The 23805-nt window shown below is 37.9% G+C and overlaps 2 protein-coding genes across 2 annotated transcripts; one reads left to right on the top strand and one right to left on the bottom strand.

The window, feature by feature from the left end:
- Window positions 1-720: 720 nt before the first annotated feature.
- Window positions 721-7314, bottom strand: tmco1 (transmembrane and coiled-coil domains 1). The gene is made up of 7 exons (XM_084722471.1): window positions 7105-7314; window positions 5335-5412; window positions 5178-5237; window positions 5012-5058; window positions 3964-4031; window positions 2903-3047; window positions 721-1194 (listed from the first exon to the last, which is right to left on the bottom strand). Exons 1-7 carry the CDS (start codon window positions 7172-7174, stop codon window positions 1096-1098), a joined length of 567 nt encoding a protein of 188 aa, XP_084578597.1. The 5' UTR covers window positions 7175-7314; the 3' UTR covers window positions 721-1095.
- A 3062-nt stretch (window positions 7315-10376) lies between these two features.
- uck2a (uridine-cytidine kinase 2a) lies at window positions 10377-20736 on the top strand. The gene is made up of 7 exons (XM_084722470.1): window positions 10377-10529; window positions 14522-14681; window positions 14815-14911; window positions 16678-16820; window positions 18085-18182; window positions 18279-18327; window positions 20587-20736. The coding sequence occupies exons 1-7, from the start codon at window positions 10425-10427 to the stop codon at window positions 20718-20720; spliced, it is 786 nt and encodes a 261-aa protein (XP_084578596.1). The 5' UTR covers window positions 10377-10424; the 3' UTR covers window positions 20721-20736.
- The last annotated feature ends 3069 nt before the right edge of the window (window positions 20737-23805 follow it).

Below are 23805 nucleotides of genomic sequence, written 5' to 3'. Positions count from 1 at the left end.
TCTAACACGTATAATGTGTTTAGAAGAACTATTCCTTTTTCATTTACAAGGACTTCAATAATTATTTTGTGTGAATTGTCTAGCAGTTCAACTCATATTTATAGATTTTTTATTTTGTCATTTCAAAGATTTTATGCAGGATTGTTGAATCTGACGACCTGAGAATGAAAGTCAACAATCAACCATCTTTGTAATCTGACAGGCCAGATGGTTTGTTACACTGAATCATCTGAGAAGTCGTCCATAGAAACTGTTTGGAAAAGGGCAGGCACTTTCAAAACACTTGGCAGGTGATTGGGTGAACCATCTGTCTATCATGTATAATTTTAACTAATTAGATGAGAGGCCAAAGCCTTCAGTGTCGATCTTTGCTCTTCTTTCAATGAGGAAATACTCTCCAGTTCTGATATAATTGATGGTATCAGAGTATGTACGCTAACCTCTCGCTATTGTCACATCTAAAACCACACCCGTAGATGTCAGTAATCCCTCCTAGGACGCTGATAGGCTTCACCACTCTTGAACAGATAACTTGAAGCCTGGATTCTCGCATGATCTCGTGAGACCAGCTGCCTCAGAAGGTAACCATCTTTGAGCTCCCTAAACCTTTAAAAGCACAGTTAACAATGACAAAGACAACAGCACAGGAAATTTCCAAAGTGGGACAAAAAAGTAAATAAATAATTTAAATCATTAAAAAAAGAAAAAGTACAACTAAAGTGTAATCATAAAACTTTATTAATATGTAAGAAATGAGGATACATACAATAATACTGACGAATGGATCAGATGTTACTGTACCAATTAATCATGAAAATCCCAAAACAACATATGGCATATGACGAATACAAGGTAGACATTTGTATCCTTTGGTAATCAACGTAATTAAGGACAACCTTTCTTCCTCTAATTTCTAAATGACACAATCGAAGTTAAATAAACGAAACACAAAAGAGAAATCCAACATAAGGTAGTGTAGCTGCAACAGATTGTATGTTGGCTCCAGCTCTGCAGAAGCAGTTGTGTCTGTGCTCCGGTGACTGTCACCGCACAGAGTCTCAGTGCAGGAACAGCACCGTGGAACCGGACTGATGATTAGGAGAACTTAGCTGCCTGGGGAGGAGGTCCCAGGAAGCCTCCGGCCTGTTTGGTTGCAGCTCTGGAGGGTGCGAGACCGAGCATCTTCTGAATGTTCTGGAGAGAAAAGACAGTGGATCAGTGGATTTAGTTTCTTCCTTGTGTGCTCTGAAATTCTGGGGCCGTGTCCGCTCCCCTGTCCACTACCACCTGAAAATGACCTGAAATATGGACGCTCTGTTTAGCAGCCTAATTGGACATGTCCAGACATGTTTGAGCCACCACAGCCAGAGGACGGTGACGGGATGGGATATTTTTTGTTCTGTGTCAGGATGTTGGAACTGAAGTGAGCTGAAGTGAACTGCTGGTCTGATTTTGACTGACAGAGTCACTGAAGGTACGTTTGGTTTTATTTACTATTTTATGTATAAATTTCAAGGCTGAAAACAACACTAGAGTCCTGTGATGCTGTTAATCGGGGTTTCTGCAGGTTTCAATAATTAAATATAAGAGTTTTTAAGACCTTTAAAGAACTTCTGAATGCAATTTAAGACCTACTTCATGTCCCTTCAGGCAAAAAAGTACAAAGGTTTAAGCGAAGACCGAAGGGAACATTGTCTGAAACAGCTCATACGATTGATGTTTCCCGGTGTGTAAAGTCAACTAGCCAGTAAACTAGTTGGGTGTGCTCCAATAAATTCTGACCAGGTTGCACATTAGTGGTTATTTCTTTCAAGTTGGTTTGTAGTTCTTACAGCCTGATCAAGACAAACTTTTCTCCAAAACACATTTAAAAGCTAGACTGAACAATGCACCTTTGTAAAAGCAAATATAAAAAACAGACTTCATTCATCCAATCAATTTTTAAGACCCATCAAAATTGTATTCAAGACATTTTAAGGTCTAAAATTCAGATTATTGATTTATTTAGACATTTTAAGACCCTACAGACACCCTGTTAGTGCTGAACTATACAATAGAAAACAAGTTTCTTGTCTATGAGACAATGGTCTTCTTTGTGGGACACAAAATGCTTGGCCTGAAGGTGGCGCCAGAGCAATCAGCATGTTGCTCCCTAAATCAAATCAGCTGCCCCTGCAAAACTAGATGATCCATCTTAAAGGGCTTTATTCTGATAGAATGCATGTGAGTGACTGTGCTTTGAGCGTAATGCCTACATTTATAACATGCTTAGCATGCGCAGTATGTTTACAAGCTAACTATCAGCATTTACTGCAACTCTGCACATTCCTAGACATTACTCAGAGGAGCTGTATGTGTCAGTGCAAGTATCTGAATTCGAGTGACTGGACAGTAAAACTGCCAGCGGGTGTGCAGATGCTTCGTACTCTTTCTTTCATGCTTACTTCTATATTGTTTTTAATTTATTTATCGCTTGCATTAGATTTCCAGAGTCAGAGAAAGTTAAAGTATATGTCCTGCTCATAGTTGAGCTACAAAATCAGTGACAAAATGTGACTTGATTTTTGGTTCCTCTCGACTGATAACTGTTAGGGAGTAACCCTTTTACTGGTATCAATGTCATCATTACAGATCCTCCTCCTCGTCTTGCACACTCCCAGACTACCCAGGCACCACTCCTCACAGAGGAGTTTCTACATTTGAGAACTGCTACATGTGCTATATGTGTGAAAGGGCAAATTCAGACAATCTGATTCTCAGGACAGAGTTTTAAATTCATGTGTGAAAATGGCTTCTGATTCCTTCCAATATAACACAACCCATGACATCCATGACTGATCTACAGGAAAAAAGCATGAACCTATTCTGTAAGGGTGTAAGGAAACTGAAGGGTGGAGGTTACCTGTCTGATGGACATGGTGCAGAGGATGTAGAGGAAGATAAAGGAGCAGTCAGTGTAGTCCTCGCCCAGCAGGTTGCGGTGGGACAGTCCTTGGATGTAGGACAGCGGCACGAATGGCAGTTTGGCCACGACTCTTCCATCAAAGCTGAACCAGACAAAAAGAGTATCAAAGTATCAAAGGTATAACGGAAAATCGGACTGGATCTTAAGCCACAGAAAACCTGGAATAGCTTCACTCTTATTTTGGATTCTGCTGCCACTTCAAAAACAGAACTTTTATGTTCTTTTTATTACTAAACTGCTCTAAAAAAAACACATTATTTTAAAACAGAATAAATTCATATCAGGATTAGAATTGAACGTTTTAAATATAACAAAATCCAACAGAGAAGTTACGAAGATACGTGGTAAACTGATCTAAACAGTCAGAAGACATTTAAACAGCTCTCATTTTAGCTTGTTTGCAACAACTGCCCATTAACCGAGCTGGTGCACTGTGCTTGTGTAAAACACAACTGATGGATAAGAGGCTGCAGACACAGCAGAGTGACACGTCGTCACCACCATGTTTATGCTTATTGATTATTTGTATTGATAAAGTAATGTTTTTTTTACTCACAAAGTTTTATGGCTCTTACTTACAGCAAATGTCGTTATTGTCAACTTGAGCAGGCTAATCTTTTTTTTATTATTTCACTTTATGTTTCTGTGTGCATGTATGAATGTGAGGAGCTGCTCTGACACAGAGAAGAGTGAGGCTGCAGCATGACAATAAACTACATGAAAAACATATGATTTTGACAGTTATTTATGACATTACAGTAAGGACCAGAAAATATTAAAACCTTTATTAACAAAATTCAAGACTTCTACATGAAAATCAAGACTTTTAAGGCCTTAATTTAAATGTTTAATGTTTATTTTCAAGACCACTCGGGCACCCTGTTTAGCTCTCAGTGACAAACACCAAATTAAAATCATCTCTACTTGAACTTTACTCTTATTTTCTTCTATTTAGTTTGATTTTTACATCAAAAGATGAAAGTGTTACATTGACTTACATGGAGTTGAACATGCCCATCAAAGCTGTAAAGCAGAAGCCGATGGCGAACATGGACTTCATGCGCACCTACAAACAAACACACAAAAGATTATCAATTCAAATTAGAAATAAGATTACATTTTAATACAGTATGGCAACACTGACACATCAGGGCTGCAACTAATGATTCTTTTCATTATGATTAATAGGGCTTGAATCGATTTTCCTGTGCATGGTCTGATATCAATTCATAAAATCCCAAAATCAATCTTTTAATAAATGTCTTTTTTCTTGTGGATGTGTGGTACAGCCTGCAGATGAAGCAAAAATTCAAAATAAAAGTCTCTGAATGAAGACATCTAAAAATGAAGAATTCAGAACATAAAATAAAACAATAGCAGGTGAAACATTATTAATGTAATCGCTTTGGGGTCAATTCTTAATGTAAACATTAGTAGTTTGTAATAATGCACCAGGTTAGAGATCTCCTTGTATAATTTACAGCATCATTTCTCTGAGAATCTCTTTCATATCCAAACAAAATTGGTGTTATAACTGAAATATCCCTAACCAAATCAATACTGATATTGAACCGAAACCTTGTGAATCAAATCAAATCAATTAAGGAAATCTGAATCAATACCCAGCCCTGACAATTGTTTTTCTCGATTAATTGCTTAGTTGAAAAATATCAGATAAATATGTTGATCGCTGATTCTTGATGTCTTCAAATGTTGTTTTATCCTCAACCAAAAAATATTCAGTTTACTGTTGGAAAGAAGAAACTAGAAAATACTGACATTGGAGAAGTGGAAAATTTGGATTTTTTTTTCCTTCAAAAAGATTGATTATCAAAAAATGGTTGGTGATTAATTTAATAGTTGATTAACAACTGATTAATCATTGTAAGTCTGTGACACATTCAAATATTTTAGGATGTTTGTAATTATTGATGATGTAAAAGTGCCAGTAAGCCTGTTGATATCTCATTTCATATGAAAACATATTGATGGATTTAGCTCAAAGCTTAATCATTACGAATTCATCACAAACAAACTGTCCCTCACCATGGACAAGTCTCTGTTGTTGTTCTTCAGTTTCTCTTCTTGTCTTTCTGTAGAACATTAAGAAGCACAGAATACTTATTAACAGAGGAAACAAGCTGTTCACAAGAGTGTTGACGTTCTTCCTGTTCAGTTTATCATCCTGATTTGTTTCCTGTGTTCTTCTTACCAATTTTCTTCTTCTGTTGACGTCCTGCAGATTCTGTGATGGTTTCCTTTTTCTTCTCAACTAATATTAAACAAGGAACAGACCGTGTGTTAAAAGAAACAACTAATGCAAAACAGTAGTATGAAAACAGTAGTAGATTCATGTGTCAGTCACTTACGTTTCTTGCTTTGTTTTTCCACTTCAGCCTTTAGCCTCTTGTATTTTTCAGTCCGGTACACTAAAACCCAGGTAATCCCTGAGGAGAGGATGGAGAAAAAGAGGTTAAGACCACTGACATTAAATCTGTCAGATTTTCCCAGTGCCTAGATTTCATTTATTAGGTAAGTCAACAGCAGACATAACTGATGTTCTAATTATTTTATCAATATCGGTTTTTCTTTTACGATTTCCAGAAATGTGTTATATTTAATCACATTTCTTTATGCTGGCATCATGATAACAGTTACATACACTGTCAAACAGAATTTTATACATACTGCATACATCTAGCATAAATATAGATAAAAGGGATTTTGATAGTCTTGGAATTCGCTATGCAGCAGGTGAATTTAAAGGCCAAATGTGTAGCATTTAGTGGAATCTAGCAGTGAGCTTGCTGATTGCAACCAGCTGAATCACCCTCCCCTTCCAAGTGTGTAGAAGAATTTATGGCAGGACTGCATATTTAATTAAAAAAAAAGTTTTATTTCTAAATTATGATGAAACAGTCATTCCTATAGGACAAATAATACCACACCACAAAACCCAGCCAGACCAAACAAACCTTAATAATGCAAACATTATACAATGCATTGTCAGGAGGAAAAGAGGTATTTTTTTGTTACGAGACTTTTAAGTTTAAGTCCAGCACATGAATGTATGTTTATGCCATCTGTTCATCCGTCTGGACAGCAAGCGTCTCAGATGCATTGTTTTTACTTGAGTGTATAAGAGATCAACAAATGTTGTTGTTGAATAACGTAAGAATCATACAAGAAAATTGGGATCTCAATTCTGAGAAAGAAAAATTGTAATTCACATTTTAGCAAGAAACATGCAGCCCAAATCTACTGTGGTCACAAAACTTGCAAAGAACAGGAAGGGTCCTGTCTAGAGCCAGAGTTTAGTTTGTCCATTCTGAGCTACTGTAGACACATGGCGGCCTCCAAGGAAGAGCACCTGCACCCTCTGTAGACATAAAGGGCTCAATCTAATGTAACAGCACAAAATGATTGTTATTTTCAGGTGATTATACACTCATGAAAACATACTTCTGAATATTATATCCATTCTTTCATATTCTGCCAATATGAAAATCTTACACACTGGACTTTAAAAGTCTTGTAGATTCCCACAGCACCTGAATGCCAAGAAAGGGCAGGTTTAAAAAGCTATTTAGACTGAGCTAAGAAAAAAAAAAACACAACAACTTAGACTAACACAACTTTCACAGAGAAAGAAATGCGACAAAACTCCTTTTGGAAATTCCAACCAATGAGAATACGAGTATAAATGTCCAAATCATATTAACTTGTTAGAAAAATAAAACTTTTTCTTTTGTCAATTTTCCTCAATCGGGGTGGATCAAATGTAGAGGACAAACCTCCCAAAGGCAATAATTAAAAGTATAATTTCTTTCAAAATAAGTCACGACACGCTTCTCGTAAGACTATTATTGTAAAAAATATAACCGGAAGTTATATTCCTTGTCTTGTCTGACGTTTCGGTCAAGCATTAGCTTGGTTAGCTAATTTTACTAGCTAGCTGTCAAAATATTGTCCTCGAAAGCACATAAATTCACATTTAAAAGTTACAATGTAATTATGACAACGTTTCTTTACTGTAGTACCCAGAGTTGTGTAAAAATATAACGTTTTAATGTGTTTCTCGGACTGTAGTAAAATGCCTTCACGCTTAAAAAGCCTGTCAGAGGATTTCATTCACTTACCTTCGGCTAACAGCGCTGTACACACAGAGATGAACACGATCAGAATCGTGTCTGCAAACATGGTGCTCATGGTGCTAACGTCCCGTTTACCCGACCGCAGAGACAAATGTTTAAATATATTTTATATTAGAGATTACAGCCTGAGCACATTACACGGATCAGTGTCAGCTTCATAGAGCTAGGTCAGCATTGCCGAGGACACCGCTTGTGTGAAAAGTACTTCCGGTTCACCGTCCTAAGTAGGAAAATGAAACATTAAATATTCAGATAAAACAAAGCTGTTCTATAACAGAAACTAGTATTGTTGTAATTGACACTGGGTCATAAACGTGTTGATTTAATATATTGTTTATTCTCTTAATGGAGAGTGTGAAATAAAATATGGACCAACATTTTGGAGGACTGAAATATGAAAAATAAATTCATAAATTCAACAAACAAACAACAACAAAAACTACTACTGCAATGTAATATTCAGTATTTATAACTGTTCAGTAATATGACATTTACCACTGTCTTGTAGGGTGCACCCAAAATCTACAAAATAATTTTATCTCAAATGTGGCAATGGAGACAAGTAATGAAAGCAGGTGAATGGAGGGTTGAGTTTAGCAATTTTTTTTGGTTTAGTCAGTAAGAAAGCCAGTTTATATAAAACTTCTAAATAAAAGCGATTCACAATACCAACACCTCAGCATGGAGATTAAAAAGATGAAAAATAAATGTGGAAATATAAAGGGGAATAAATAAAAGAATAAATTAAAAAAATGTTTAAAAATAAACAGTAATAGATCAAATAATAATTCAGTTAATAAAAATGCAGAAATACAAAGCAAAATAAATAAAGGAATAAATAAACATGGACATATAAAGAGAAATAACAGTATAAAAGAATAATTATAAGCATTTTCATTTATTGTTAATTTATTACTATATATTACTATATATAGATTTTGCAGACCTGTGGAGAGATCATCCAAATACAGAATTCCTGGTGCGAATTCTGACCGTAACCCTACGAGGCAGGAGAGCAGAGTATTACCAGTAGAGATGGCTTGCAGAGATTTTGTGGCCAGATAAACGACTTGGCTCCTGAAAGAGATGGGAGTTCAGGTCTGGTCCAGCTACAAGGTCATTGAGGCAAGCGGATCTAGCAGCACCTGGCACTGGCTGAATGGAATATGGGCTGTAAGGTGACAAGTAAACTCTAGGAAGGGGTAAAAAATGGAGGGGGTACAGAATAAATCTAATAGGGGGGATTGGGGGTAAGCACAGGGGGCACAAACTGCCCTTGAAGAACTAAGTCTTCCACTCAGTTGTGCATTTTTGAGTTAAGTAACTCTCAAAAGCCAGCTGAACCAACTGGGTCAACTGGTCCAAAAATACATTTCTCAGGGTGGAAAATGAGTCGCTGTGGAGGCTCCATTGTTCAGGTTTTCACATTCAATGTGATAAATATAAATGTATTAATAAAACACAGTGGTTGGTGCCAAAGGTTTGCCCTGCATGTGGGTGGGTGAAGGGGGCCACAACAACTCATGTGGAGGGGCATTGACCCTGGTAAGGGGGGCACACCTGGGATGTCAGGTAGTGCCACTGAGCCCTCCAGAGGTGTTGTGGGCCTATCAATGAAACACCAGTGAAGGAGGGTAGACACCTGATGATCCCAATGAAGTGATAACCCCTTCTGACAGTCAATCAAGGAGGTGAACAATCAGGTCATCAGGTAAGGACAGGATTTCTGAAACCTCTAGCAGTATTCCATCTAAATATCAGTCAATCAACTGTATGGTACGTTGCATTTGTACTGGGAAGTTGTCATTTCCGAGTTCCCAGTTGCAAATTTCAACTGGAACATCCCCTGAAGTTGGATTTCTGACCCAGAAAGTCACCTGGACCTCAAAATCCGAGGTGGCTGCACCATGCGTCAACAAAAAGTGAAAGCTGTAGTACATACTGTTTATCAGCACCTCTGTCATTAAATCAGTCATACACACAGTACAGTCCTGCAGTATCTGTACAGCATCTGCAAAATACTACAAAATTCCTCGTTATCAACAGGTCATGCTAACAGTGGCTAACGTGGCTAGTGCAACAATGGCTGGTGGTGTCCATCTTGGCTTCCCACCTCCAACTTCGGAGGTTAACGTAATGCAGCAGCAGTCCATTTTTGCAGAAATTAATCCAGCCAGGATTTATTCAAATTAAATAAGATAAAATAAAGGGTTACTTGTACTTAAGTATGCATTACACAATGTAATCTACATAGTTACTTTTAAAATAATAAGTGAGTACTGAGTACAATTTCAATTAATATCCAAACATTTTTGTAGCCAAAAAGGCTCTGATTGCAAACAGGCCAGTGAAAACCAGAACATATGGACAAAAAACTCTCCAAAATACTGTAGTAGGGACGGGTTTGGCAACACGTTTGTACCAACAATTTGACAATGCCCCCCAGTATCAAAAGCACAAAGTTCCCTGGCTTTTTAATATGGGATTAACGCTCTGCAGTTTGGTTCAGTTAAGGCACAAAAAATACTTGGCTAGGCTTGGGATAAGATCATATTTGGTGTTACAGTAATTACATCACTGAAATGACTCATGACATGAAGGTCACATGTCAAAAGTCACACGACTCACATAACGTTATGTACCTTAGAACTTTTAATAACATTTTGGGACACATGGGACAGAAACCTTGGTCTCCTGGAGAAAGTCTTGTGTTTGTTTGATCCGTCCATCCACAGGGTCAGTTTTTTTCTAACCCCAGTACTTTAACAGTACTTGTACTTGAGTACAGATTTGAGTACAGTGCTTGTCCCACGACTTTTTTTCTAACCCCAGTACTTTAACAGTACTTGTACTTGAGTACAGATTTGAGTACAGTGCTTGTCCCACGACTATATATATATATATGTATATGTATATATATGTATATATATATATATATATATATATATATATATATATATATATATATATATATATATATATATACATATATATACATACATGTATGTATATATATGTATATATGTATATGTATGTCCAGAAATAAATGAACAAAAATGTGGAACATATATAAATTATTTATTCATTTATTTTTCATATTCATCTTAATATTCCTGTATATCCTCTTATTATTTTTTATGGCATTTTGATGCCTCCATACTTTATGACTTAACAATAAAACCGAGTCACACTTTTAATGTCGCTCTGATTTCATCATCACTATGACCATGATGAAATGGGAGGAGCGCAGGAGGAGCGCAGGCACCCCGTGTTGTCAGAGGGCCGCATCGCGCTGCAGATGAAGCATGCCAGCCGACAGCGAGACAAAGCCAGGTGACCAAGCCGAAAATGAGAGCTATAATCGGCAGCCTTTCCTCATCGGTGTGGCTGGAGGGACAGCCAGCGGAAAGGTTGGTATTTATATGGATTAATAAAATATATATTATTATAATTTCTCTGTATTTTAGGTGTTTGAGACTGTCAGTGTGAACCGACAGAGATGGACTGATATCATTTGTTTTCAGGAAATTCAGAGATGACGCGCATCTTTTCCCCCCTCTGTAAAATAATGGTAGCTTATTTATCGAGATTCTTGCGGATCAATCAGATTGATTGTGTTGCTTGATCAGCAATGATCGTGTAGGCCGCCCTATACTGCATGCCAAATCAGCATAACATGTGCATTGTCAAAATAAGCTCTTTCTTGGGTGGTTAATGAAGAAGTGTGATATAGAATTTAGTCTTAAAGACTGCCATATATCGCTATTTTTGATTTTCACAACTTTAGAGGATATTACTTAAAGGTGGCAAGTGAAATGTCAGTTAATTAGCGTCAGCTGCGCAGGATATGCTGGGTATAAACTCATGAAAATCAGAGATAAAAAAAAACACAATTCTAGACCTTCAAAGCTCAATTAAGTCTCCAGTTTTCCAGAACCAATCAGGATCTGGCGATTACATCAAGGTGTGATGCTGCCTGGAGGTCATGTATTTGCAAATATAAAAATCCAGTGTTTTTTCCTTCTTTGTGACACTGATGTAACCGCTGCCTCAGCTTGTGTGACTCAAGCTCCCTCTTGATTTTCATTTCACCTCATTTCACAGGCTGCCTCATTGGCATTGCAATGATGTCTTCAGTGCCACAACCAGGGACTAAATATCTGCATTATCATTCTCTTTTCTGCATCCTACACTGTGCAGTGTTCCAGTGATTGTCAGTTAAGTGTTGCTCTCTGTCTTGAGGAGCAGGCGTTTATGCCTGAGTGTGAGATTTTGCACACTTGCTCTGCAGAGTAGATCGTTGGATACACACCCTAAAGGCAAAATGAAAGTCTTTATTTATTATTCTTGATGTGTGACAAAATTGGTTATTGAAATGTCAGAGAGAACTCAAGTGGTACTGCCTCCAGGCTGCAGTATGTGACATTTTGAACACCGTGACAGTGTAAAGCTGGTAGGTAGTTAAAGGGACAGTTCATCCCTAAATCAAAAACGCATATTAATGCTATTTTGTTGTGAGTTGCCAAGTTTTGGAGATATTAATCAGAGATGTCTGCCTTTCAGTATAGCGGAACTAGATGGCACTCGGCTTGTGATGCACAAATCAAAAATAATAAAATGGAAAAACTCAATGGCAACATCTAATTTCAGGAGTCATGATTGATTACTCAATAAAATCCACAGACTGTGGCGTGAGCAGCTTCATGTTGGAACCATTTTCTTTTTACCAAACTACACCTTACTTTGCCAGGCTTCAAATTATTGGTTTTGTCCACACCAAAAGTGGTGCAGCCAATCAGCGTCCTCGGAGGGGCTACTGGCAGCTACAGGAGTGGTTTTAGATGTGACAACAGCTAGAAGCATCCATGGAAGCGACTCATCTCAAACAAACAATGGGGTCTCCTGAAGAAGTTAGCGTAGATACAGGAGAGTATTTTTTCATTGAAAGAAGAACAAAGAAAGGCATTAAAGGTTTTCTTGATTGAAAAGATGTTTTTGCTCTTCTTCTGTTATATGGTTCATTGATCTGATAGGTTGAAGATAGCGCATGTTAGATGTGATAGACAGATGGTTTCTCCAGTTTTTTTTTTTTGAAAGTGGCTGCCCTTTTCCAAACAGTTTCTAACAACAACTTCTCAGATGGTTCTGTGTAACAAACCATCTGGCATGTCAAGTTAAACCACACACACTTACCGTATCACTGCTTGAGGCTTGCGCTTGTGACAGCGGAGACGTAAACATTAACCGCGTCCTCAGCTGAGCTGTAATGTCTCGTTTCGCAGACGCTTTTATCCAAAGCGACATACATCTGGGAGCTGATACAACACAAGCAAGGGTCTAATCAAGTAGATGCAGGCTTGCTTGTGCACAATGATACAGTTGGAACTTGTAGTTCAGTAGAAAGAAAATAGTTCCTACATGAAACTGCTCATAAGGTGTGTGGATTGTCTTGAGTAGCCAGGTCATCTTCTGGAAAGAGAGATTGCTGCTCAGTTTGTCAGATGTATTTTTTGGCACTTTGATCACCACAAGCTGAATGCAATCTAGTTCCATTACATTCACAAGATGGATATCTCTAAAACTCAGCAACGCACACCGAAAATATGTGGATGGATAAACAACACAAGTAAGAGGAAATATATGTAGTTTTGATTATGGGGTGAACTGTCCCTTTAAATCTATACCTTACACATAAATTATGTAGGTGAAAGCAGGTTGATTTTCTAGGTGTTTAAATCAACAGACCTCACGTTGTGGTTCAGCAGACAGCTGTTTGTGGCTTTGACTTCCTGATACAAAGACTTTTTTTCTCGTAGGAGTAACTGCTCAGAGAAGCACCTGCTCTCCCACACGTTCTCCGAATGGGAAGAATGCACTCTTTTGTTTCGTGTGTGAGGCTGTCGACGAATGAATCCATCTGCTGGTTCAGATATGATATCAACAATGCAAGTTTGAAGCTTTTAAAGGTCGAATGTGTAAGATTGCCCTTTGGATCAAACGTCAGTGGTCACCATCCAGTCAAGTATGGCCTGTCAACACATACATAACCAGGGAGTGGTGGCTTTTCTGGATAAAAAGAGACACAATGTTAATTTCTCAACCAGTTTCAATGTTTTTATATTCAAGTTATAAATAAAACTTTTCTTCCTACTACATGTAGATCATACATCCTTGAATATAATATGAGTAATTGAAATTTGGTTGAGAAATGTGAACATTATAGTGCCTTTTATCCTGAAAAATGGCAGCTATTTGTTTACAGGCTAGTGATAGCAAGCTACAGACTTATAGAACTACACAGGGCATTGCCACTCAGCCCTGCCAACAATTTTCCCCAGTGGCCACTGACTGTATTGCAGCAAAAAATTCCCCACCAGCCCAAAAAACATTTCCCCCCCATAGGCCACTATTATAAAAGAGATGTCTGTTGAGAGGACACCTCAAACTCCAAACAAGGTCAATTATGACTCTTTCTATGATGAATGTTTGGAATCCGTGAAGTTTTTATATTTGCAAAACTTTCCTTGAGTTGAAAAAAACGTAATGACAATATTAAGTTTATGGAGTGAGTGGGAACTTGGGGGTGGGGACAAGAAAGGAAACAATACTCTGCATATTCAGTGGGCTGTATAACCAGGAAGTAAACCTAGAAGCTAGCCTGACATATGTGCCAGGTGAGCAACTCTCATTGGACTGAATGGGCGCTATCTATCCATCTCTGGCGGAAGTTGTAAATGTGGCATCTATGAGCCATATGTCTATGAGGCGCAGGTCCTCTTCCATGTTGCAGCACAATGTTTCTACAATAGCCTAGAATGGACAAACCAAACACTGGCCCTCGATACGGCCTTTTGTATTTTGTGGCTACCATAGTTTCTCCAACATCTATACGCTTGGAAGTGGAGAGGCTATTCATAGGAATTAATCTTCAAGCTTTCTGCCAGAAAGCCCTCCTTGGGTATGTTTTGGAGGTGGGGATCAAGGTCTGGGTTAAAGTAGCAAAATTTCTGCCAGAAAGCCCTTTGTGGGTAGGTTTATGGAGAGACAAATCAAGGTTTGTGTTAAAATGGCAAGATTTCTACCAGAAAGCTCCTCTAGGGTAGGTTTAGGGCGAAAAAATTGAGGTTTGGGTTATTTCTGCCAGAAAGCCATGGTGACTAGCTTATCCTGTGTGCAGGGGAGAGCGAGACAAGGTGATGCGACTAAATCTTACATGTTTGTCCTTTAAATAGATACCGATTTTGAATAACAGATATTATTAGGCCACAAATACATAAGTTAACTAACTACAAAGTGTAAAAGAAAGTTAATGTGTTGGTTGAACATGTACTGACAGGCTCTTGTGCTGCAGAAACAAAAGGTATTTGATCACACTACTTGTTCTGCCCCTCTTGTTGGCTAGTCGTCGGTGTGCAGCAAGATCATGGAGCTGCTGGGCCAGAACGAGATCGACCACCACCAGCGGCAAGTGGCCATCCTCAGCCAAGACTGCTTCTACAGGGTCCTCACCCCGGAGCAGAAGGCCAAGGCGCTCAAAGGCCAGTTCAACTTCGACCACCCGGGTACGTGCAGTCAGTGTGCTGGCCTGAGGCAGCTGTGGCTCTCCTGCTGGGAGCAAATCTGTATGTGAGTCAGCGTCTCGGGTGTGAGGTTAGCTTTATGATGTTTCATCTGTTCTCTTTCCTTTCTGTATAGATGCATTTGACAACGACCTCATAATCGCAACTCTGTGGGACATCAAGGAGGGAAAAACAGTCCACATCCCTGTCTATGACTTTGTCTCCCATTCCAGGTGAAGAGTCTTATCTAGTCCTTGCAGAGACGACATTAAAGGAGTGTGTTTGCATGTTTCAGCCCACACACTATAAGACGTCTCCAGTGCATCATAATGCAGCAGCAACATTGACTTTAGAAGCAGACATAATGTCTATGGTGTTAGATTAATTACTAATCTTTTTTTAATAGCATACTTGCCTGAAAAACAGAAACACCACAGTAAGCTTTGGAAATGGTCTTCAGTAGTGCAAAGTATATATAAAATGTAGACTAAAACATGCAAAGGTCCTGGTATGGTTCATTTTTAATGTTAATGTTCCTGGTTTTCCTTCATGTACTGCAACAACAGAAAAATGTTCACACTGACAGCTTTTCATTAGGGCTGCAGATAACCATTATTTTCATTATCGATTAATCTCTCGGAACCTTTTCCCAGTTAATTGATTAATTAATCTTGTAACAAACTTGTCCACATGTTTGGAGGTATTTTTCCTGTAACCATCATTTTCATTATTGAATAAAATGTCAGTTATTTTCTTGATTAGTTGTTTGGTCAATAAAACGTTAGGGAATGGTGAAATATGTGAGCCCAGTCCAAGATGATGTCCTCAAATGTCTTGTTTTGTCCACAGCTCAGAGAGGAGTTAGAAAAAAAGACAGGAAATATTCAAATTTGAGAAGCTGAAACCTTTGAATTTTGACTTTTCTTTAAAAGTGACACAAAACAAGTAATCGATTATCAAAATAGTTGACAATTAATTTAATTGTTGCAGCTATACTTTTTATTGTACAGCAACATTAAAGTAAAACTGTTACTTTAAGGAAAATCTGATAAGACGAGAAACTAAAAGGGATATTTCTTATTTCTTACAAGATATTTCTTGCTTAAAGGAAGTTTTTGAAGTGGGAGTGCATGATGTCAGTGTATTACCTACAGCAGATGGCAGTCGGCACGCCACCGGAGTACCGGTGTAGGAAGCTAAGCAGCATCAGTGTGGACAGGGTCAGCGGCAAATGACATTTTAGACAACAAAAAAGACCCTCCTAAAAAACAAATCAATGCCAGTTTAAGTAGAAGCTATATTTAGAATATTTTTGCCACTTTAATTTGCCGTCAGACAGCTTTTTCCGACCAACCAAACTCCATAGGCATTTTACCATGGAGTTGCTGGTCTACAAACAAACCAGTCGTGGCAGCGATAAAACCCTAGCAACTCCCATGTTCTGCGAGGTAAAATGACCAATTTTGCCATTGTAGTCAGGTTGGGTGAGAGAGAATGAAGAAGGTGTCTGCAGCCAAGGTACAGCAGTGAAAATATTTAAAGTATAGGCACACAAATCTTTTTTGTTTTGTTTTATTTTAAGATGGGCCTTTCAATAAGTGGTTAAAATACATTTAGCTGCTGACCCTGTCTAAAGCAGTACATTGTGTAGTTTCTGTTCGGGTGCTGCTCTCTGCTTCTTCAAACTGGGGGCAGCTACTGTAGGTAATAATACACTGACTATGTGTAAGTATCTTATATAACCATACTTAAAAAAAAGTAGAACTATCCCTTAAGGTGGCTAATGTTAGCAGACTTTAGCAGCAATTGCTATACAAGTGACATAACAGATTGAAGTTCACTGACTACTTGTGGCTTTGTTATGCAATGTATTTTGTAACATTTGCATTCATGTAGCATTTACCATCATTGTCATTTGTGATCACAAAGGTTGCTGCTCAGCAATTGTTCCATAGGCCAGCTTGAAGTGTTTTTATGTTGCATGTCTTTTGTGCGACAGGAAGGAGGAGACTGTGACAGTGTACCCTGCTGACGTGGTGCTGTTTGAGGGCATCCTGATGTTCTATTCTCAGGAGATCCGTGACCTTTTCCAAATGAAGCTGTTTGTGGACACCGACGCAGATACACGTCTGTCCCGGAGAGGTGAGAAATTCAAGCATGGCTAGACAAACCCCTTCAGTTATTGAATGTGACACTAGACACTAAATTTAAGATATTCACACAGTTTTGGCTGAGAATTAGATGTGAAGATTGGCATGTCATTTCTATAAAAGCAAATGTGAATCTACTGCCAGTCAGTGATCAGCTTAGTTTACTGCCTGCAAAAACCTATTAAAGGGACAGTTCAGATTGTTTGAAGTGGGGTTGTATGAGTTACTTATGCATAGTCAGTGTATTATCTACAGTAGATGGCAGTTGGCATGCCCAAGTTAAGAGAAGCAGCAATGTGTTGTTATCAACAGGTATTGCTAACAATAGCTGACCTGATTAGCGCAAACCCTGACTTTTTTTACTTTTTTTTTTTGACTGTCTGACTTGTTAACTGGAATGCCACCAATGTGGGTATGATGTCGTTCCCTGTTCTGACTTTTGCGATGGAACGCAGCATAAATCAATGTCACTCTCTCCAAACTAACCAAACTCAGTTGGTGAAATTAGTAACTTTTACCAACACACAGTTGCTGGTACACCAGTGGGTGATGGTGTTTTAAACATTGATTTGGATTCACTGAAGTCATGTGTTAGAGCTAACCTGACACGCCAGATGGTTTGTTACACAGAACCATCTGGTGTCCTTAGAAACTGTTTGGAAAAGGGCAGGCACTTTCAACAAACACTTGGCAGTTGATTAGTTGAACCATCCGTCTATCACCTGACACGGGCTGACTTTAACCAACTGGATCAAACTCATTGTCACCTAAAACCACACCCATAGCTGCCAGTAGTTCCTCCTAGGATGCTGATTGCCTGCACCACTTTTGGTGCGGGGAGGCAGCCAAGATAGATTCTCGTGTAATCTCGTGATCTCAAGACCAGCTGCCGTGCAAGGTAAAGGCGTTGGAAAAGGCTGTCTGATGACATCACTATAGATAATTTACTGACTATGTACTTCAAATAATCCCCCTTTAAACTCACTAATTAACACATTTTATCTTGTTAATCTAATCTGTCAAAAAAGTTTAAATGCAACACATTGAGATTTCATGTGGGGATCTTGGGTGCACACAGTAATTTCCTCAGATCTTAGATTAAACTAACTCACAGTAGCATCATATTTACTGCACAGAAACGAGCATCATCAGTCATCTCACCCACAAACAAGCAAATATTCATTTTTCACAAAATGTGGGATCGCTGATATTCCTCATCAACTTCTCCCTTTCTCTTCTCCTCCTTTGCCCCACAGTGCTACGTGATATAAGTGAACGTGGACGGGACTTGGAAAGTGTCCTCGCACAGTACATTACTTTTGTCAAACCCGCATTTGAGGAGTTTTGCCTGCCAGTAAGTGCCATTCTGCATGTGACGCTGCTCAAGTCTGTTTGCATTGTTACGTCCCTGATTTCAAACCTTTATCCTTTTTTTATTGACGCTATATAGACGAAGAAATATGCTGATGTGATCATACCGAGAGGAGCAGACAACCTTGGTGAGTATTTGTGTTTTTGTAGCTTGGAGATTATTCAAGAACATCAGGGATGATATTTAATAAATTGAGACCAAATGTTGGAGACACTAGTCTAAACAGTGTTATCATAAAGGACACAGCTGTGTTTATTGTTGATGTCTGAGCTGGGAATTGTTCCCTCGAAACTAAGGAAGCAAAAGCCTCCTACTGGGACAACAAAACAGCTTTGTCTGTTGATTTGAGAAAAGAGTTTGAAATCAGCCAAAACAAACTGCAAAAGAAAAACCATACTGTTGATACTCTTAAAAATGTTAAGGCAGGATACCTACCCTGACCTAACCCCAGTTTGTCCCTCTTGTATATGAGTCACAAGGCTATGCAGCCAATTTTTGGAAAAATAAATATCTGGTAATCTTTGAACAAGACTAGGACCTCATTTACACCTGGTATGAAAATGTGATCTGTATCTGGAACATTATCTGAGTAAGAAAATGCACATTACAAACCTGCAAACTCATAAGAGGTGAAAAAAGTGACATGTTCAGAAACTAATCACCAGGTTACCTTACTTTAGTTTTACTTTAATACTTTATGTAGGACTACACTGTGTTATTAATGCTTTCACTTAAGTAAAGGATCTGAGTACTTTTGCCATCACTGCTGCTCACAGAAACTGATGGGTCACCAAATACAGCATAACACTTTTTATAGTACGATGACTTATTTTGGTGAGTCACCAGTTAACACGGTCACTCATTAAAGCAGAACACTGGTGGGTCTTGTTTCATTAATTGTTCATTTTTTCTTACCCTCCTAACTTAAGACAATGACAGACTTTAAAATTGGATAACGATATGGATATAGTGGAAGTTAAGTAACACAGGAAAATGATTCTGAACTGTAACTTTAACATTGCAATTTAAAACACAATTCACTGAAGTTAACGTTAGCTTTTGTGCTAACAAGCTGGCATACTTTCCATTATAAAAAGGTTGGTAACGATTTTGCTTTGTTAGGTTACATTATGACACCCTTCAACTTGATTTGGCAGGTTAACATTACTTTAACAACAAGTTAGCTAACATACATTTAGTTAAACAGCATATTACGTAGTCGGCAGCAAATGAGATTTCCTCTTTTCTATGACCCTGCTCAAAACTAGCCAAAACACATCCACGTTTAAGAGAGAAAATATGGTACAGTTGTGATTGGCCAAAAGACTCGTGATGACTAGCAAAACATAATTTATTGTGAAGAAGATCACGACATGACAACAGCTTTCTGAAATGGCCTCTAGTCTCACTCCTGTCCTGTCTAAATTCAACACGAATTCACACAAAGTTGTCAAAATTGTAAATTAAAAATTAAAAGCATTGTCATCCATAGGATCTTCAGTTTTCTATTCCCCAAAAGGGGGCGTGGCGTCGTTTTGGCCAAGTCCCTGTGTTAGGGTCATTTGTGTGTTATGTTCATGCATATATAAAAATATGTGGCCGTTCCCTCAGAAGGTGGTATGTGGCGTATGGGGGATGTACAAGTAGAGGAGGAAGTAATCACTTCGACAGCATCTAAAATCTCAGATATAAGCGCTCCGATAAGCAGTCCATTTTCTGCTCCAGCACTTCTATCCATAGATGACTCTGGTTGCTGACTATTGTTCTCTGTTTGAGTAACATCACTTGATCAAGCCTTTTCTAACATTCCACACTACAAAATAAGTAATAAAAGTATATATGATTCGTGCTGATATCGTATCGGATCGGACCAATACTCAAGGCTACAATATTGGTATCGTATCGGAAGTGAAAAAGTTGTATCTGGACATCCCTAGACTTAACAATGAACAAAATACAGCCACAATGTTGACCGAGCACAGTCAAAAACTGATCGCTTCCTCTCAATTGCCAACACCTGTGACTGATGGTATTCCCTTAAAGCTCTTCTGGCATTCAGCCTATCTAATACACCCCCCTAGTGTTTGGAGGAATTATTACACATTAAACAGATGTCAAATACATAAAACAGAAGTACTACAGTAGTAATGTCTGCAGAAAATATGAACAGAAGAGGCACCAGAATGTTTTTTCCGGGCGAGGAGGGATTGCTTTATGAACATGTCACCTTTTCACCTCTCATGAGTTTGCAGGGCTGTAAATAATTTAGTCTTTTTCACTTGTTATTTATTTTTTGTAACATTTGCAAGTGTTGTAATGGTACTACATTATTAGAGACGCAAACTGGAAATCGCCTTGACCATAATCTCTCCATCTCTCAATACAGTTGCCATAAATCTGATAGTTCAACACATCCAAGATATCCTAAACGGCGGTTTGACCAAGCGGCTGAATGGGTGGTTCAACGGCTACGGAACAAAGAAGCAGCCAAACATTGAGTCCAGCAGCCGGCCTCACTGAGTGCAGCGCCCCCCCCCCCCCCCCCCCCTCCAGAGAGATGGATCGAGGGTCCGCCTGTATGTGCTGAACGCGCTCTGCAAGAAGGAAGAGCTCCTTTTGATATGTTTCTGCTCGGACTGAAATAAGAAAGCATTGCTTAGTGGAGCTGGTTTAAAGCAGTCGTCTTCAGTTCTCTTTTTCTCTTTCGCTTTTGTGAGATTGACGGGGGAGAAACACAAAGGGGCTCACTCGTAATTTCATTTCAAACTGCTGCTTGCCTTCACCACAGCACTGAAACTAACTAAAGAAGCAGTTATGGTGTCTAAAAAAAAAAAAAAAAAAAAAAAAGATTTCCGAACACTTGACAGCCTTTAACCATTACAATAAATGCAGTGTAGCAACATACTGTTCAATGGCAGGGCCTCTCACTACAGGTAAAGGCAACTAATAACCTTTATCAATGCAACTCCACGTCTTTTTCAAGCTCAATAAAGCATATTTTGACTTGTTCAGATAGATTTTGAAATAACGTTCTAATGGATCGAGGTGTCTGATGTTTGTCATGTTGCCCCGAGCTGCACCCACTTCATCTCGTGTAAATCTAACAAACTGAATTCGTCAAATGAAACAACCGATCCCCACCTCAAATTCTCTGATGTAAGACATCATCACCAAAGATAACGTTCTGTACCGTCTTTGTGGACTAATTGTGTAAAGATTTGATTTTCATGTGAAACTGACATTACCGTGACTCATTTAATAAGATGTTGGTAACATAATGAGGGATTAATTATGTTGTTAATGGAATGACCACAAAGTATTTTCTTTCATTCCCATAAACTTGAATCCTTGGATGCACATGTATGCAAGTTTAATTTCAAAGAAGTACAAGGTGTTAATAAATGCATTGAAGCTGTAAAATGTCATGAAGTACAAGATACCCAATGTAAATGTGTTCTGTAAATGTTGTTTAATGGAGTTTTCTTCTTCTGTATACGTTTTTCTTACGATAAAGTTCTCAGGTACTCTTTGTTTGCTTGAGTTGACACATCTGTCACTTTCAGATTCTTGCATTTGATTTAAAAATGGTATATGATGATGATTTCTGGTTCAGCTTTGTTTTATTTGTACATGTGCACATTATTAGGAATTAGAAAAATGATATTTGGTTCAATACCAGGAAAAAGTTGAGTATTATGCTTGCTTTTCAGTTACACATACTGAGGAGTAGTGACATTGGTTTGTTGGGATTGGGATGTTTGTTGTTGTTTGATTGTAGCTACTTAAAAAAAAGGTCCACCAAAAAAACAACATAAATTTAAGTATTACTGTATTATTTTCAGGGTTCCTACACCTTTTCCAAAGTCAAATTCAAGCACTTTTCAATGTTTTCCAGCACCTTACAGCTGAGGTGAATGACATCTTTCTACACGTATACAAGGTCAAAATGTTTCAATCACATGTTCAACCAAAATTATGTTTCATGACAAAATTCTGAAGAAGGGCGACAAATTAAAGGAAAACACAAGTTTCATGTTTCAAAATTTCACACCCGTTACTAAGTAGACTTCCAATTAGAGCGCAACAATGCAAAACAAGTTATGTCCTTCAAATTCAAATAACACTCATATGGATGTTGTTTTGGTGGAAGCACTCATGTTACGTATATAAAGATCAGTATACTGTATACAGTTACCTCTGTATAGAACTGGGACACGGTGTATGCAGAGACAGTTCAGTATGGAGGTAAATCTGTCTCACCAGATTTTGAAATTTAAAAGCCACTTAATTTCTAGCACTGAAACTTTGCAATTAAATTATGTATATGCCTGAACTAATCTCTTTAAATTTTCAGTTACTCTTTTTCACATTATTTTTTCAGTTTGCTAATTCCAAATAAAAAATGTAAGTTTTTAATTACTTTAAAGTAAGATATATTCAAGTTGAGAAAGAATATATTTGTATATTTTTATATATTTGAGGATGATGATTTTTAGCACAAATTTGGTCTGAATTTGGCCACCATTATTTGAACCACTTGAATAGATATTTGAATTTTTTCACTTGGATTTTTGATTCTGAATTTGTGAACACTGAAAAATAAATGTGAAAGCGAGTTAATGAACATTTGAAAAGTTGAATTCAGTGGCAAAAAAATCTGATACATAATTTAAATGCAAAAAACAAAACGTCAATGCTAGAAATTCAGATGCTTTTAAATTTCTAAATCAAGTGATACAGGCTTGCTATTTAAAAAAAAATGGTCAGACAATTTCAGGTCCACACTGTAGTTGAATCATGACAGACTTTGTGATGAGATACATTCATTGTGTTCCTTCAAATCCAAAGAACACTCACTGTGCACATTGTTCTGGTGGAAACATTTTAATCACAAACTGGCCATTAAGCAACAACACACAATGAAAACACCACTGACTCAGGTATTTATAAAGAACTGTTTGTGCCCTGATTATGATTCCAGGGGCATCATTTATATAATGGACAAAGTATTAGTAGTTATTTATAAAAACTTTGACGTGGAAATGATCTGATGTCTGAGCAAAGTCTAGACTGGACTTCAGTGATTTTCCTGCTGATTTTGTTGGGGTACTGCAGCCTGTGGTGAAATTTGAATCAGCTTTATGAAAAAATGTGCCAGGAATGATCAGTTAAATGTGTGAGGAATTAATAGCGACCCAGTCCCAAGCTTTGTTTTTGCCTTCGTTTGTCAGCCCACAACTGTGATCTCATCTTCCAAAGAATTTACTTTTCTCTTTTGTAAAAAAAACAAAACAAAAAAAGATGACAGTAGAGAAAATTTGTAATTTCAACATTTGCAACTGTCTTCACAAAATTTTTGAGTTTTAAATTAAACTCAAACTAAAGTTCTTCCAGCCTATAATCTTTAGTTGACATAATTTGCTTTTGTTCTCAGATAAACATGAATCTTTGAGTTTTGGAAAGAAAACATTTTGTATTTTAAAAATAGGTCAGCATCAACAAGTTTTGCCGACTTATAATCTTTTGATTTTATAATTTACTTTTCTTCTTTAGATAAACTTCAGTCTTAGAATTTTAGATTCCCAAACAATTCAGTCTTTCAAAA

Source organism: Lutjanus erythropterus, chromosome 7 (genome assembly GCF_056507025.1).
Source record: "Lutjanus erythropterus isolate fLutEry1 chromosome 7, fLutEry1.hap2, whole genome shotgun sequence".
NCBI lineage: Eukaryota > Metazoa > Chordata > Actinopteri > Lutjaniformes > Lutjanidae > Lutjanus > Lutjanus erythropterus.
This window is presented reverse-complemented; position numbering and strand designations above follow the sequence as displayed.

Bases quoted from the DNA above. Each gene is read 5' to 3' on its own strand.
- tmco1 (XM_084722471.1), bottom strand. From the start codon at position 7,174: ATGAGCACCATGTTTGCAGACACGATTCTGATCGTGTTCATCTCTGTG. The intron at 5,059-5,177 runs GTAAGAAGAACA...AATGTTCTACAG, and splicing joins TCAACAGAAGAAGAAAATTG to AAAGACAAGAAGAGAAACTG. The intron at 1,195-2,902 runs GTAACCTCCACC...TTTTCTCTCCAG, and splicing joins GCACCATGTCCATCAGACAG to AACATTCAGAAGATGCTCGG.
- uck2a (XM_084722470.1), top strand. From the start codon at position 10,425: ATGCCAGCCGACAGCGAGACAAAGCCAGGTGACCAAGCCGAAAATGAG. The intron at 10,530-14,521 runs GTTGGTATTTAT...CTTGTTGGCTAG, and splicing joins GAGGGACAGCCAGCGGAAAG to TCGTCGGTGTGCAGCAAGAT. The intron at 14,682-14,814 runs GTACGTGCAGTC...CTTTCTGTATAG, and splicing joins GTTCAACTTCGACCACCCGG to ATGCATTTGACAACGACCTC.